Below are 14,815 nucleotides of genomic sequence, written 5' to 3' on the forward strand. Positions count from 1 at the left end.
CCTGCATTCAGCACTGCAGCACAGGTGACTAATAATCTGTGCACTGAAGTCAGAACATCTGAACATTTACAGGAAGGATGAGACCTTTTCTGTGGGGCTCACAGCAGATTTGCTCCCTGACTGATGGGTTCTTGGTTTTAAACCTGGAACCTGTAAAAAGCCTGTGCACAGAGTCTGACTCATGTGAGTGGCTAGGGGACGGGCTCCCACAGGAACCAATACACAGCAGATGCAGCCTATAGATTCCAACATCTGCTCGTGATTATAATCTGTTCTCCTAAGGCACTAAGGCACCTGGCTCTGAACCAGCACCTAAAGATGTGTCCAGTTTGTTGTGACCACAGAGACGAGTCAGGCGGGCAGATAGGACCGGAGCACACGCCCACTCATGACGTCTGCAGCTAGAATTCTCAGGGCAAGAATCACAGCGCGAGTCTGAACCCAACCACCAGTTTCATCCAGGTTCACTCCGTGTGCAGGGAGACTACGCTGCACATCAGCGCGTCCTCGCAGGTGTGAGCTGGCTGATAATTCCACATGGGCTCAGAAAACGACCAGCTGTGATCAAAAGGTCCAGAAACATCCATAAAAACATAACTGATGTAAATTTGTTCACTCTCACACTCATGGTGATCTTCTCGAGCAGCTCTGGACTGTTTCCTGCAGTCCTGCTGTGTATTATTGTACTCGTCTCTCTGTGACGGATGCTCGACCGCCTCCCACGAGTCAAACCGTTGATCCTCCAGTTTGAGTTTCGTTTTCAGGAAGTGGGACAGGTCACAGGCCGAGAGATGTGATGAGTGATTCATGTGGGGAGTGATTGTGTTGGTTGCTTGCTTTCCTTTGTTTTTTACTGGTGCATTATGGGTAGCCTCAGTCTCTAACTGAGCATGCTCCAGTGACAGGCCAGCACCTCATGGTCAGGTTTCAGGTTTTTGACTTTTATAGACGTATTTTCCAGTTTTGTGATTACACTTCATACACATGGTATCGTGATGATTTTCATGTATTTTTGTAAACCTGAAATAAACGTTTGATCTACTTCAAGGCAGCAGAAGCAAACTCCAACAAAGCTGTCGTATAACTAATGACATTATGACATCAATAGACTAAAAGTAATAAACCAGAATAAAGTGAACATACAGGCAGGAAATGGGCGGGTCGCTCATGTCAACAAGGGGAGAGACGAGAGCCCAGCTGAGTGTGTGGAGCTTTTGAAAAGCTGTTGAAAAGATAAACACTCAGCTGCAGTCCATCAGCACAGACCTGCTTACAGTTTGCTTGTCTGGACTCTGGCAGGACGCTCACAGGAAGCTGCAAGTCCACGAGCTCTCAATAAGATCCCCCTGTGCCTCCAGCAGGACTAAGATTACGTCTGCATGAAATAAAGCGCCTGTAATTCTTAATAACTCGGTGAAGCACATTAAACTGCATCTCTTGTGATTTCAGCAGTTGCTTTATGCAAACACCTGCCCTGTAAACTCTCTGCCTCATGTGTCAGAGCCAAAAACGCTAGCGGGAATCCATCTCATGACACTTCCTACCCGCCGGGGGTCACAAGCCATCGCCGCAGTCCTTTGAGTGCTGGGATGCAAAACCCATTTTCCCTCAGCAGGACACCACTTCTCTGGCTTTCATCCGCCCCGCTCTGGAAATGAGAATGACGTTCCATTAGCGAGGGGAAAGAATCCCCCACCTTGGCGAGCGAGAGGTGCATCGCTGAGGGCCAATTGCCTAAATGAAATTCCAGTATGTGATGAGTGGGAAGCAGGCGGCTCGCCGGGTAGCCAGGACTGTGCAGCTGCAGACTCGTGTCCTTTCCAAACCCTGAAGTTTAGCCCCCGTGCTCTGCCTCAAACTCTGACACACACTGCATGGAGATCCAGATCTCAGGGTTGCTTTAGATTTTGTAGGCCTGCATTGCTTTGCTGAGTGTGTGTGTGAGACATGCTGGTCTAATCTAGCCCGTCCACAACACTTACATAATCAGATTTTCCACCTCTCTCTGAATCGCTCAGTCTGGACCTTTGGCTTTCATGTTAAACTCTGCAGCAGACAAGGAAACAACCAGACACAGTCCATGTGTGTATTCCTGTTTGGATCTCCAAGTGAGCCAGGTCCCTTGTTGTCAGGGCGATAATGTGTTTTCCTGCCAAAGATCGAGGCTCTTTTATCTGTGCAGCACTGGAAACCTCATTTCCCGGTCCGGTTTTCCTTCCAGAGGCTCTGTCCACTCCGGTCTGGCTGCCAGAGCCGAGTCTGTGGGGAGAAGCGTGGAAGACCAGGCGTAGAGTTCAACGAGACAACTCCCAGAGCAGAATTCATTTACTTCAACCCACATGTGGCCAGCAGTCTGAAGCTGCTAATATTACTCACCTTGCAAACATCCCTCACAGCTGCTTTCTGCTTGTCTGCACATAGTTTAGATGCTGTTGTTGCTCTTGGCAAAAGCTGGCAGTTAGTGTGCTAACATGCTAATGTTTAAAGGCACAGCATGCTCAGTCTTGTCGCCTTCATGTTTGCAGGTGTGTTACTGATTTGCTCTCATCCACAGAGCTGCCAGAGCGACCAGCGATCACTGAAGGTCAGTGACACGGTGAACGGTAGCAACAGGTGGAGCAACTGTTAGCAACACAGAGTAGGCGGTGTCCCTGCTGAGGTGAGCGACTGCAGCAAAGGATGGGTCTGATTAACCTGACACAGTGGAGCACAGGTTAGAAGGTTATTTACTGAACCGGAGCCTGAAGGTAGCAAAGAGCAGAACAGCTCCTGTGAGGTTTTAGGATGTTTGCAGATTGCTGCAGTTTCCATGTTTGCATGAAACATGCAGGCCTGCGTGACTGAGGCCTTTTAACCTGCAGACGAGTTTTCAGGGACGATCAGATGTTCGGGCCGAGATGTCCTCTTCCATCTGCTGCATGAATTGGCCGTTGACTCTGGAGCCTGGGTAGGAAATGATGTTCACATTTGGAGAGTCACACCAATAAACTGAACTCAGCTCAGCTCCACTTTCAGCCCTTTATGAGCTTATTGGTGCGACCCTCCACAACAGTCCCAGTTTTTCATGTGGCTGTTGGGGCAAAGAATTGCTGGGTCCGCTCTGGAGCGTCTGCTGTAGCAGCAGATATCTCAGCCAAGACTTCCTGTTTTGTCTGCTGGTCACAGTTTCCAAAAGCAGATTGATTTCAAAGAGTGAAATGCACTTCAGCAGTTAGAAGAGGACAAATGAAAAACTGATGGTCATCGATGATTCTGAGATTAGACCAGGTGGGTACTACACTAAAGGGTTAACTACTGTTAGCCCCAAATCTACTGACAGGTTTCATTTTATATGCAGATGACAGTTTAACCTCAGCAGGAAGTTTATGTGAGGACAGATCTGCAGAGTTCCTGTTGCACGTGAGAGTCGTGGTCAAGATGAATTTCAAAAAGTTCCTAAAAGGCTAAATATTCACAGGTATGGACGGAGGTGGACTCACCGTACTGATAGTCGATGTCTGCAGACACATCGTCTCGTCCTGGGATAGGTTTCAGCCCCCCCCCCCCAAGGATAAGTGGGATGGATGGGTCTAAAACTGTAATGGGACCCATCCAGTCATGACTGACAGACCAGCTAACAAACCAAACAGGAAGTGCAGGAACTTGAGAGTAATCAGAGTCAAATGCAAACTTGTAGGCTCTGTAGTTTGGACCTGATCAAGTATCTGCTTTAAACCAGAACACTAAATCAGACGAGTCATGTTCAGTGAAACAAAAGTCATTTTGTGATGAGCAAATAAAAAAGTCATCTCATTAATGATGAGCTGACAAAGAACAGGCACCAACATGTGACTGTAATTCAAATGTGGCTTTTTTATTTATTATTACTGTTGAGAGGCATACATTACAGTGCAAACCATTCTTTGGCAAAGGTACAATACAACTGTCATGACAGGCACTAGGTTGTCCACAATGACCACTGGTTAGGACAGTGTAGGTAACACACGTTCAGTACTGCAGGGCAGTGCGCTCCACTGACACTGGGAACCTTTTCAAGGGGAAATAAAAAAAGAGGGACTCACAAATACACACATCTATCAACACACACACAGACAGGTAACGCAAAGAGCTCACAGAGCTTCGGGGCGCGAGCCAAAGCTAGTAGCTGTGACCGAGACACGGGGACACGAACACACAGTAACATGGTGCTGCAGGAGAAGGAGACACCACTGTAAACACAGTTCGTCCAGTATGAGGTGATACTGTTTACCAGTGTGACTGTGGGTGCTCTGACATCTTTACTGTCACCGATCAGCCCCTCAGCTCGCAGGATGTTACCACTGAAGAAGAAAACACAGGAAAGGGAAACCGCACACGCTCCGACACAATCGGAGGAAAACAGGAAGACGAGATCGGGAATTGTGTCGCACGGAGCGAGTCAGTGCACGGAGAGTACGAGGAGTACAGTACGTGTAAAAGGCGGTAAATCGGTCTGACAAACAGCCCCCCCGACCCTGAGCGCCCCTCCCCCAACATCACTTCCTCTCTCATATGGCTTCAATTATGAAGGAATGAGGGTCAGAGGCCCGCGCCACACATGCTCGGCTACATGGCGTCATCCTCCATATCTCAGAGCATTCCTTAACCTATATAAACACCCAACGGGGGGGGGGGAGAGAGCGAGGAGGGGGGCTGCTGGACAAAGGAATGCAAGCGTGTCCTTGGACCGAGAGAGCTGCAGAGCAGAGCTGCTCGCAGTCCTCCAACGGTGTCGTCGGCGCCAGCGGAGCCGCAGGCTGTGACCCCGCCCCCCCCCCAGCACCTCTCACTTTATTCTTTTAAACTGGATCTAAACAACTTTTAGCCAAACTGTCCATAAATACACAAACTGGCAGCAATATTCTGCTACTTATTAGAGCACTAAGTCTGTTATGGACAGCAGCCATTTCTGTTATATTTCAGCTGCTCATTGTTTGTCACGCTGACCTTTAAATGTGCAGCTTTATAACTGTAATCAAGAGAAAGGAAAGTTTCTCTGTTTTACATATCAGGGCAAAATAAAGTCTGTAAAATGAGGTAAATACGACCTGGAATAAGCGACACATTAATTCATTATTCATGCAGACGGCGTGTATGCGAGTCCAGCCTGTGATTCATGGAGGAGCACTGGAAGTGACGGTTTCCTGTGTGACCGCCTCAGTCAGTCTCTCCACTGTGAGGTTTCAGCATCTTTGGAGTTCATGGTCCAGCTATTAGGTTGGTGGACAAACATCTGCCCTCTGTTCAGCTTCCAAACGACCCACGCTTGTTCTGTCTTCTTCTGCTTGTCGTGACCTTTAACCTTTCACATGCTAGCTGAGTTTGAGCCGGAACTCTTGGGTCTGACCTCACGGTGAATTTTCTAGGACGTCCACTGCTGTGAAGATCCAGACCTGCAAACTGACACAGCTCCTGCTTTTATAGAGGCGCTGGTGATGATGATGATGATTAATTAATCAATGCATCTGATTGGCAGCTCCTCGCTGACGCTGACTCCTGCAGAAGCATTAAGAGTGGACTCGGTTTATCACGTTGTTTCTGCATTTTGCATTAGCGTCTGCAGAATAGATGATAACAGGTTGTGTTAACCTCATTTAGACACCTGATGAGAATCGAATTGTTTATATTTGATATTAGCGCACACGACTATGGCTGAGTGTTTCTGGCAGGTAAGCATCGTTTCAGCTACTTAATAAACAGACGCTGGTTTGTTTGGCTTTAAGCCTTTGTGCTAAAACTTGTTCAGATCCAGTCAAATATTTGTTTCATTGAAATTACTGAGCTCATCTTCCCACGACTGCAGAAGCACCGGTCCGAACATGAGCAGGTCAAAGTGAGAATACTGAACCAGGACAACATTCAAACATACACTCATAAAATCATACTTTTGGCTTTAAAACACTGAGGAAAATACTGGAATAAAGTCCGCGGCACGTGAACACAGTGGTACAAACAGGGTTTCTTTCAAAGGCGCCGGAGCGAGAGCCGGCCGAGTGTCCGGCACACACAGCGAGGGAGTCGTCAGTGGACCGACGAGCAGAGATCAGTAGACATTTCTTTTGCATTACAAACATTTTTGTAGGGCTTCACATTTTCTTCATATGCAACAATTTATACAAAAAGGGAAAAGAAGAGAATAACATGATAAAAAAGCACCGCGGGTTAAAGATGCAGTAACTCTACTCATAAGTACAACAGTCGTCTCAACTGTGATGTAGCATTAAGGACATACTGAGTGTATATAGGCTGCTTTGCATATACAACAAAATACTTTGAAGGTTTAGTGATTAAACTGTGATAAAATCGGGGGGTAGCACCAGTTTTCGGCATCTCTAACCTGAGAATATTGTGTGAGACAAGAAAATGGCGACCGCCTTTCCATCTACTTCCCTGTCCTGCAATTTATCGTCGAGCGGGAGGAGCAGGATGGCAAACGGCGGCTGGTCGCGGCTCTTCGGGAGCCTCGGCGCAGGGAGGAAGGAGAGGCTGGCCCGTCTCACGCCCGCTCGTCCATCCGGCGGGTCAGAAATAAATCCACGTAGTGACAGCGGCTCGTCGCCGGAGGATTTCGAAGCGAGCCTCGCGCCGCTGGGTGCAACAAACAGGAAACAAAATAAAATCCCTCCCCGGGTCGAAGAAAACGAAAAACTGAGACGAGGCTGTTGGGTCTGTCGAGGTCGTTGGCGGCGGTGGAGCCGCGCGATTTCACGAGTCTCATGTCCTCTCCATGCGTCTGACTGCGAGCGTGTGACGTTCAGACGCCAGAGGGCGTGTTTGCGGGGGTCCTGAGGGTCGTTACGGGCGGCGGGCGGGCGCCGTCAGCTGCTCGAGGCACACCGGGCAGCAGCTGCCTTTTAGCTTGACGGGCCGTTTGCACTCGGTCGCTGGGCAGGACTCCACGAAGCAGGTCACCTGGGCGTCCTGTCGGGGCGGGAAAACACAACAAGGGCGACAAGTCATGACGTCGTTACGTGTGAGATCTGAGGCGAAACTGACAGAAAAGATGCCAAAGACGCCAAAACGGGAAAGAAAACTTAAACTGTTCAATAAGAACTGACATCATTTAGCTCACGTGATCAACAACCAATCACACGGCTGCAAACCAGGGCAGGTAGACATGATCGCGTTCAAACCCAGGTTTGATTTTGGGTTCTGTTTGTTTGCTTGTGACAATAACACCATGTGACCCTCAGCCGGTCGCTCCGCCTCCTGCCACCAGGACCACCTGACCTGGGACTGACCTGCCCGTCATGCTCGCTGTGTCGTCGTGCGTGACGACCACAGGCTGCTCTGTTTGCTCGCAGACTGTCTTCCTCGTCTGCTTCTGCCTGCCAAGCTCAATTACTGCAAACATCCCTCTGAATGCAGAGAGGTGTGGAAGAGGACAGCGAAAGATGGCAACACAGCGGCGTGGAGGCCAGGCCTGCAGGAGGTGGGAAGGTCTGGCATCGGAGCGCCATCGCCAGCAGCAACACAGTCAGACACGAAAACTGAACATGATGCCAAGAGCTGCTCGAAGAGACGAGACGCTTCCAGACTCTCAGAAACATTTAAACGGCGTCTGACAGAGGACGTGTTCACGTGTTAACCCACAGCCCTGCCCGCTACACTCACTCTGCATTCACATGTGGCGCACGGGTCCTTTTTCCACCGCTCGCCGTCCGCTCGCTCGCGGCCTTCGCTGTCAGTGCAGTCAGTGGTGCTCAAACGGGCTTCAAGTCTTTTAATCTGCAGAAACATGAGAACAACACATTTTAAAAGTCAGAACACACACCTCACCTCCCCAAACACACTGACACCTGCAGCTGACCAGAGGGCAGAGCCAGCACACCGACCTCGGCACGCCGACCCCTTCTTGAGGAATTAACTGTGCTCTGAGCAGCGAGACATGGCAACGTTTTTAAGATGGTTAGAAGTTTCAGACACTTTGATCACAAACGTCACAATCTGGATTTAAAGGATAAAGAACAGCTGCAAACATCTGTCTGTGGATGCAGACACACCTGCTTTCGTAAGCTGGTGATGGTCTTCTGCATGTCGGAGACAAAATCCTGGAAGTCGTTGATGGAGGGCTCAGTGCTCTTCCTGGAAGTCGCAGAGACATTTCCCAGACTGCCCGGGGTCTCCTCCACTGAGCTGCACACACACAAACCAAATGACTGAAGATGTTCACAGTTAACAGTTTACAGGACAAAGATGCACAAATGAGTGTTTTACTTATTCTACACCTCAAATATCTGTTATCGAGGTATTGTCAGGACAGCATTCCTCGCCACATCGCAGGTCACCTGACTCACACATCTGTAAGTGTATGTCGCAGGTTTCTGAGGCCTACAAGTGTTTTTATTTTTGCTGTAAAACAAGAATTTTCTGGCCTAAAAACTGATGCCAGACTTTCCCACGTTCCAGGACCGCTGACACCGAGGGAACGCTGTAAGATTACACAGGGGGCAGCAGTGAGTCAGCCATGTTCAAACTTTACAGCACATATAAACATGTTTACAGCCTGATACACAAACTGGTTGGTCTCCATGGATACTTCCTGAAGGTTTGCATGATTAGGGGCGTGGCCTGCTAGCTGTCTGCTGGACTCGGGTAACCAGAGTCCCTGAACTGGACCTCTGGACAACGTCTGTGCTGTTGGAGCAGTTTAAGTTTACAGGTGTTGTTACCTGTTCTCCTGGGAGCTGCTGGCAGGTTTGTACTCTTTGTAGCTGTGCTCAGCTGACCGGCGTCCCCTGAAGTGGTACGACAGGGCGTTGAACTGGCCCTTAGTTCTGCAGTCTGGTGGGTTAAACACAACACACTGAAAATCAGTAGAAGAAGAAAACAGAGTTGCTGAGGCCAACAGAAGGACCGTTTATGACCTGACTGCAGTGCTTTTAGGCTGAAGTGCTGGAATCAACCACGGGAGCACACGGTACCCTCATCTCTTAGCGCGAGTTGTTTAAATCTTCTCTGACGTGCTTCGTCTTGCACTGTATCGGCTCCTTTAGACTCTCTGCTATGCAGACGACTCACCCATTTATCGAGCTGTGAGGGAGACGACCGCGACCCCCCTAACGATCCCGCTTTTGTCATCCTGGAGGATGAAAAAACTGACAAACCCTTCTCCACTGTCACAGTGACGCAGCTTCCAGGTTTACGAGCGCCGCGTCTTTATGTAAACGCTCAAATCTCAGCTGCGGTTGATTCACAGACTGCATGTAGAAGACGAGAACAACAACACTTCCTCTCTTGTGCCGACACATAAAAGCGAACACACACGTGTCACTGTTAGCAAACGCAGTTATATTCTCTGTTTATTGTTTCTGCTCTCCTCATACAGTGAATATGTGCAGTATGTAAGAGGCTGCAGTCAGAGAGCAGACTCATCACCAGCGTCTGCTTCCTCTTTAAAGAAGAAAACATGTTTCCATCCTGTGATTAAACTCCTGACTAAACCTTTACATCAAACACTGAGATCACTCCAACCACAATAAAAACCTCTTTTTAATAATGGAGGTTTGTTTTCATGCACCAGTATAAAATAATAAAACTGGGATCAGATTTGTGCAACAAATTCACACTACGGGCCAAAAATAAACTTTAAAAGGTTGAAGCAGAGACAGCGACCTCTGTGACCACAGAGCCACTTTGTCTCAGCGAAGATCAGAAAAACAACCAAAACCAAACAACGTCCTGAAAGCTCCTCTCGCCCTCACGGGTCTGCAGGCTGTTCTATTTGTTGTTCTGCGCTTGCTCAGGGCTGCAGCTGTTCAACACATCTGGGAAACACTCGAATGCTAATATTCAACCAGTGATTTATTCAGTGGAGTTTAATTTATTCAAGCTTAAAATAAATGTTTGTGTTTTGAAAACAACAAACGTCTGCTAAGGTATCCTGGTCGTCGTGATCTGAGCTGTCGAGTAAACTGAAGAATAAAGCGAGCGTTTGCTGACTCTTACCTTCGCAGCAGTCCTGCCACATGCGCAGGTCGATCTGAGGGACGTCGTCACAGCTGATGTAGCCGTGAGGCAGCTCGGCCACCCTGAACACGTCGCGCTGTACGCGCGTGATGTTGTCGCCGTTATCGCACAGCACCCGGGCGAGGGACGCCTGCTTCAGCTGGGTCAGCTGGGCAGGCGTGAACACGCCGGGGTTCTCGTACCAGAACCTGAACACGGCAGGAAGGCGAGAAATAGGATTCATCTGTTGCGGTCACGTGACGCTCTGCGACAGTTCGGTACTGAAAGGTTAACCTACCTGTCACCGTCACGCACGCGTTTGAACTGAGTGGTGAGGAGACACATGAGGGTGGGGCCCAGCCTGCTGCCGGGGACCAGATCTTCGGCCATGAGGGCGGGGAACAGGTCGATGTTCAGAGGCGTGCCGTACAGCCTGCAACACGAGAAAATAGAAACACGCTGAGCTCATAACATAACTCTGGCGAGTCACACTGAGCCTGTCTGAGGCCACGCCCACCTCTGCAGCTTCTCTCTGACCGACGGATTCTTAATCTCGTTCTTCAGGTCATCAAAGGTCCGAGCAGACGTCAGGTTACAGAAGGTCCTGTAGTCGTTATACGGCGGGATGCCGTGGTCCCTCCCTCGCTGTATATTCATGGCGGCCAGGTCCAGAGCCACGGCGTGGGCCATGGAGAACAACCGCTCCGTCAGCTCGGTGTTCAGAAGCTGCGTGGTGACACGCATTTTACCGGCGACGCCGAAGAGCCCGCGAAGCAGCGGGTCGATGCCGCCCTCGTTCACGATGCGGAACGGCGAGAAGAAGGCCCGGTGCAGCGAGATGTGGCCCTGCGGGATCGGCTGGAAGTCCTCATCTAACCTGTACAGGATCGGGTTGATGAGGGTGTGGCCAAAGCGGAACGCGGCGGTGGCAAACGCGTTGAAGACGCCGGCGTTCACGTTGGGGTCGTAGCCCCCGTACGGCCCCATCATCTTCATGCCAACCTCGCCTAAGATCTGAGAGAAGAGGAGGGTTAGTCTGCCTGCTGCGACATCATCAGAGAAGCGTTTCATTGGCTGCAACTTTTACATTAAACAGCTGAATGAAGTGAGCCCCTCCCTCTCTCTGTGTCCCGGGCTGTCACACTCATGCTAACCCTGAGCTCACCTGATGATTAGCTGAGCAGCGCGGGCGCCATCAGCTCGGAGCCGTTACCTTGGGCAGCCAGTGGCTGTAGGTGATGTGCTGCATCTGGGCGCCGACGATCTTCCGAGCCTCGTGGTAGATGGTGTCCCCGTCCCAGTGGGGGTTCAGCCTCAGCAGCTCTGTAGCGATGCGGTTGTGCTCCCTGAACCACGCGGTGTGCATGGCGGTCAAACCCAGCTGCTCGTTGGCTCGGTGGTCTCCGGCGAGGAAGCACGGAATGGGACTCTCGTTCTCGTCCCTCATGCACTCGGTGGGCGGCCCGCTGGCGAACGGCAGGAGCGGCTTGCCCGTCCGCTGTATGATGCCCTGCCGCAGGAGACCCCTCTGGCTCGCCAAGTCGCGGACTTCCTCCGATTCGTGCCGCGAGCTGCCGTAGACGTTGGAGGCGTCGATGTAGGAGGTCAGCTGGTTGATTTGCTCTCTCGGGTAAACGCTGTTCATCAGCAGAGACGTCATCCCGCTGCCGCACACCGGGCTGGACCGGACGAAGAACATGCAGCGGGCGCCGCTCCGCAGCTGCCGCTGGTCGTTGGGCGGGAACTGGATGGGGAAGCAGGGCGGGTCGTTGGTGCACACCTGAGCGCACAGCTGGCCGTCGGAGAACCGGGACTGGCTCAGAGCCACCACCGTGGAGTCCAGGTCGTGGTCCAGGAACTGACCCCACTGCATCAGCATGTGCGTGTAGCGGTCGTCGGGGGTGATGGTCTCCGATCCGATCATGGTGGTGGACACCAGCCTCGGCAGCGGCAGCTTGTAGCCGTTATGGACGCGGTCGGTGGCGCCTCGCGGAAGGTTGAAACCGTTATCGTAGACGGACTTCAGCAGCCGCTCGAAGGCGGTGAGCGAGGCGCCCCACATCGGGTGCTGCAGGTTGTTGCAGGTGCCGTCGTGGCTGCGGTACTTCTGGTGGAAACAAATGTCCGAGCAGTTGTTGATGCGGCGGTGGGCCGTGCAGCCGGACAGGTTGGCGATCATGTCCAGGAAGCGGGGGGACACCAGGTCGTTGTAGCGAAACGCTGCGGAAAGGAAACACACGCTTAGACATCCATCACAGAGTAATCATAGCAGCCTGGCTATTACACTCGGCCCCGCCCCCTCTGTTAACGCCAACACCTCCCAAACCAAAGCCTAAGATGTCACGGTGGATATGGCCATCTTTTATATACAGTCTATCACTCCCAGCTTCAGCCCACAGCGCCTCCTGGAGACGCCGCGGGTTAGAGACCTGCTCACATTCATCAGGTAATCCACAGGATCAGGCCCTGGAGCCCCTCCCACAGAGGCCACAGGGCGCCCTCCATCAGCTTTGAAATGAGAGCACAGCACATTCAGGTGTGTTAGCAGTGCAGCGTTGCACTTATGCATAACAGCAAGTGTCAAGCGTGTGTGAGGTGAGACTTCCTGTGTGAACGTTCCCACACATCACTGCTGCGTGTTTGTTTACGGGGGAGTTAAAAGGAGAACGTGGGAGCCGGCGTTTCCCTCCACGAACGTTTGTTCAAACTCGCCGTCTGTTGTGTTCATCACTGTTCCTGCGTTTCCCCGTGAACCTGAAACTGTCACTATTGGTCTCACTACATTTACACCACATGAGGCGTCAACTACACTCAGCCTTTGTTATCATTTCAAGGATGAAAATATCCCAAAGAGCAAAAACAGGAAGTGAAAAAATGGTGAAAAAATTAACTAAAATAAAAATCTTGCAAAGAGAAAACTGCAGATTTATGAGGGAAACACTGACACATTTCAATATGACAAAAAAATGAACAAAACTTTTTAGAAGAACTTGCAGATTCAGGAGAATTAAAGCCAGAAATTTAATTTCAAAACTAAGAAGGACTCGATTTCCCGTCACACTGATGGTGAAATGTAGATCAGCTGCGGCTCGTCGAGCACGGACAGCGAACGCTTCGATCGCGTCTCATATTCATATCTCAGAGCTCACGTGCGTTCTGCATTTGACCTTCGTGCTGTTAAAATTAACCCCCCAGAACAACGACTGCTTCATGAGCCATAAACTAAAACAACCCCCCCCACATGCTTTTGCACATAAACATCCAAATCCCCCCGTGCTCCCCCCACGCGCAGGTATAATTGACCCAGTGTGAACACAAACCACGTAGGTGAGGCGCTGTGACCAACCGAGGACTAATAAAAGTGTTTACGGCTCCTCGTCAGCGGGCCGTGGTCACGTGTCCGTCCCTCGGCTGTCGCTGAGGAGAAAATGGCGCACGGATGGAGGCGTGCACAGCAACGAGAGATTCATAGACAGAATTAAATTATTGGCACCACAAGACTCCACTCAGGAAACTGTGTGGAAGCTGTTTACTGAACAGCAGCTTCATTCTGCAAAGTCTGAAACTGCATATGTGCCCAAAATATCAGCACAGCAGAGATGACCGATCAGTTTAGACCGATCAGCGAGCGCGCTCAGTGTTCACGAGGGTGTGGTTTTGCATTTTCAGCAGCGTGTCGAGTCTGAATCTGCTCACCGGTGCCGTTGGTGTCCACCATGAGACCCTGGTTGACGTGGTTCTGGATGAGCAGCAGCGTCTGCTCGAAGATCTCTCCGGCCCGCGCCTGCTCCACGGTGTAGGGGTCCCGCGGATACCGGAAGAGAGCCAGCAACTCCCCGGGGGTGCGAGGCTGACTGCAGGGCGAGGGAGGAGAGGGAACAATAAATATGACAGATCACAGAGACAGTAAGTGTGGAAGTAAGAGACAAAGACAGGTTAAACAAAAGCAGGAGGAAAGATCGCTCCGGTCTTTGGGGATTTTCCGTTAGAGCTCGAGGACTAGAACATCAGGTGGGAATTTCTCCAGTGCAGGTCGGAGAGTTTAAACACGCAGCAGCGTCTGAGTCACTGCGCAGCTGAGTCGCCGCCATCATTTCACTCTTGGTCGTTCCTGCTTCCTCCCAAACATCAGCTCGGTGGTTTTCAGCACAGCTATTCTAAACTTGCACTGAGCCTCGGGCTGTTGAAACTCAGCAAGGTGCTGCAGCCACGATCACACCGCCGCCGTCAACGCCAGCGCTGTTGGCGAGCAGGACTTCCTAACCTGGTCACATGACCCCAGGACACCTCACCGGTACACATGTTCTCATCCTGACCCATCATACGTCTCTCCGTTACACTCAATCCCATGATGCACTGCAGCAATAACGACAAACACGACAGCCACGTTTTAAAGACCTACGAAAGACTGTCAGTCAAGTTTAAGCACCAAACCAACACATCTGTCCACGTCTGAACCAATCACAGCAGATGGCCCCACCCCCCCGAGCCTGGTTCTGCTGGAGGTTTCTTCCTGTTAAAAAGGAGTTTTTCCTTCCCACTGTCGCCAAAGTGCTTGTTCACATGACTGTTGGGTGTTTCTCTGTGTGTATTATTGTAGGGTTGACCTTACAATAGAAAGTGCCTTGAGGCGACTGTTGTTGTGATTCGGCGTATAAATAAAGTTGAATTGAATCTGTCTTCCTGTTGCTACATCAGCATTCCCCCAGACAGACGCACGCGGTTTCATAATAATAATAATGAAAGAGTGATGACGGTGTGACGGGATCAAAGATGGCCTCAGCTGTTACCGCCATCACAGCGGGCTGGAAACCCCCTGAGCTCAGACCGAGGAACCACATCACTCAGC

At 50.8% G+C, this 14,815-nt stretch overlaps 1 protein-coding gene across 3 annotated transcripts in view; it reads right to left on the reverse strand.

Annotated features, from left to right (window-relative positions):
- Nucleotides 1-3,832: 3,832 nt before the first annotated feature.
- The window catches only part of LOC120745046 (peroxidasin), a 37,286-nt gene continuing 26,303 nt past the window's right edge, over nucleotides 3,833-14,815 (reverse strand). For all 3 annotated transcript variants that reach the window (XM_040049656.1, XM_040049655.1, XM_040049658.1), the window contains 9 exons: nucleotides 13,663-13,820; nucleotides 11,180-12,186; nucleotides 10,484-10,980; nucleotides 10,265-10,399; nucleotides 9,967-10,175; nucleotides 8,691-8,802; nucleotides 8,022-8,154; nucleotides 7,633-7,746; nucleotides 3,833-6,939 (listed from right to left, as the gene is read on the reverse strand). In XM_040049656.1, coding sequence (XP_039905590.1) covers nucleotides 6,814-6,939; nucleotides 7,633-7,746; nucleotides 8,022-8,154; nucleotides 8,691-8,802; nucleotides 9,967-10,175; nucleotides 10,265-10,399; nucleotides 10,484-10,980; nucleotides 11,180-12,186; nucleotides 13,663-13,820 — 2,491 coding nt within the window. In that variant the 3' untranslated portion in view covers nucleotides 3,833-6,813. The remainder of the gene's footprint in view (nucleotides 6,940-7,632; nucleotides 7,747-8,021; nucleotides 8,155-8,690; nucleotides 8,803-9,966; nucleotides 10,176-10,264; nucleotides 10,400-10,483; nucleotides 10,981-11,179; nucleotides 12,187-13,662; nucleotides 13,821-14,815) is intronic.

Source organism: Simochromis diagramma, unplaced genomic scaffold (assembly GCF_900408965.1).
Source record: "Simochromis diagramma unplaced genomic scaffold, fSimDia1.1 OVJJ01000456.1, whole genome shotgun sequence".
In the NCBI taxonomy this organism is placed as follows: Eukaryota; Metazoa; Chordata; class Actinopteri; order Cichliformes; family Cichlidae; genus Simochromis; species Simochromis diagramma.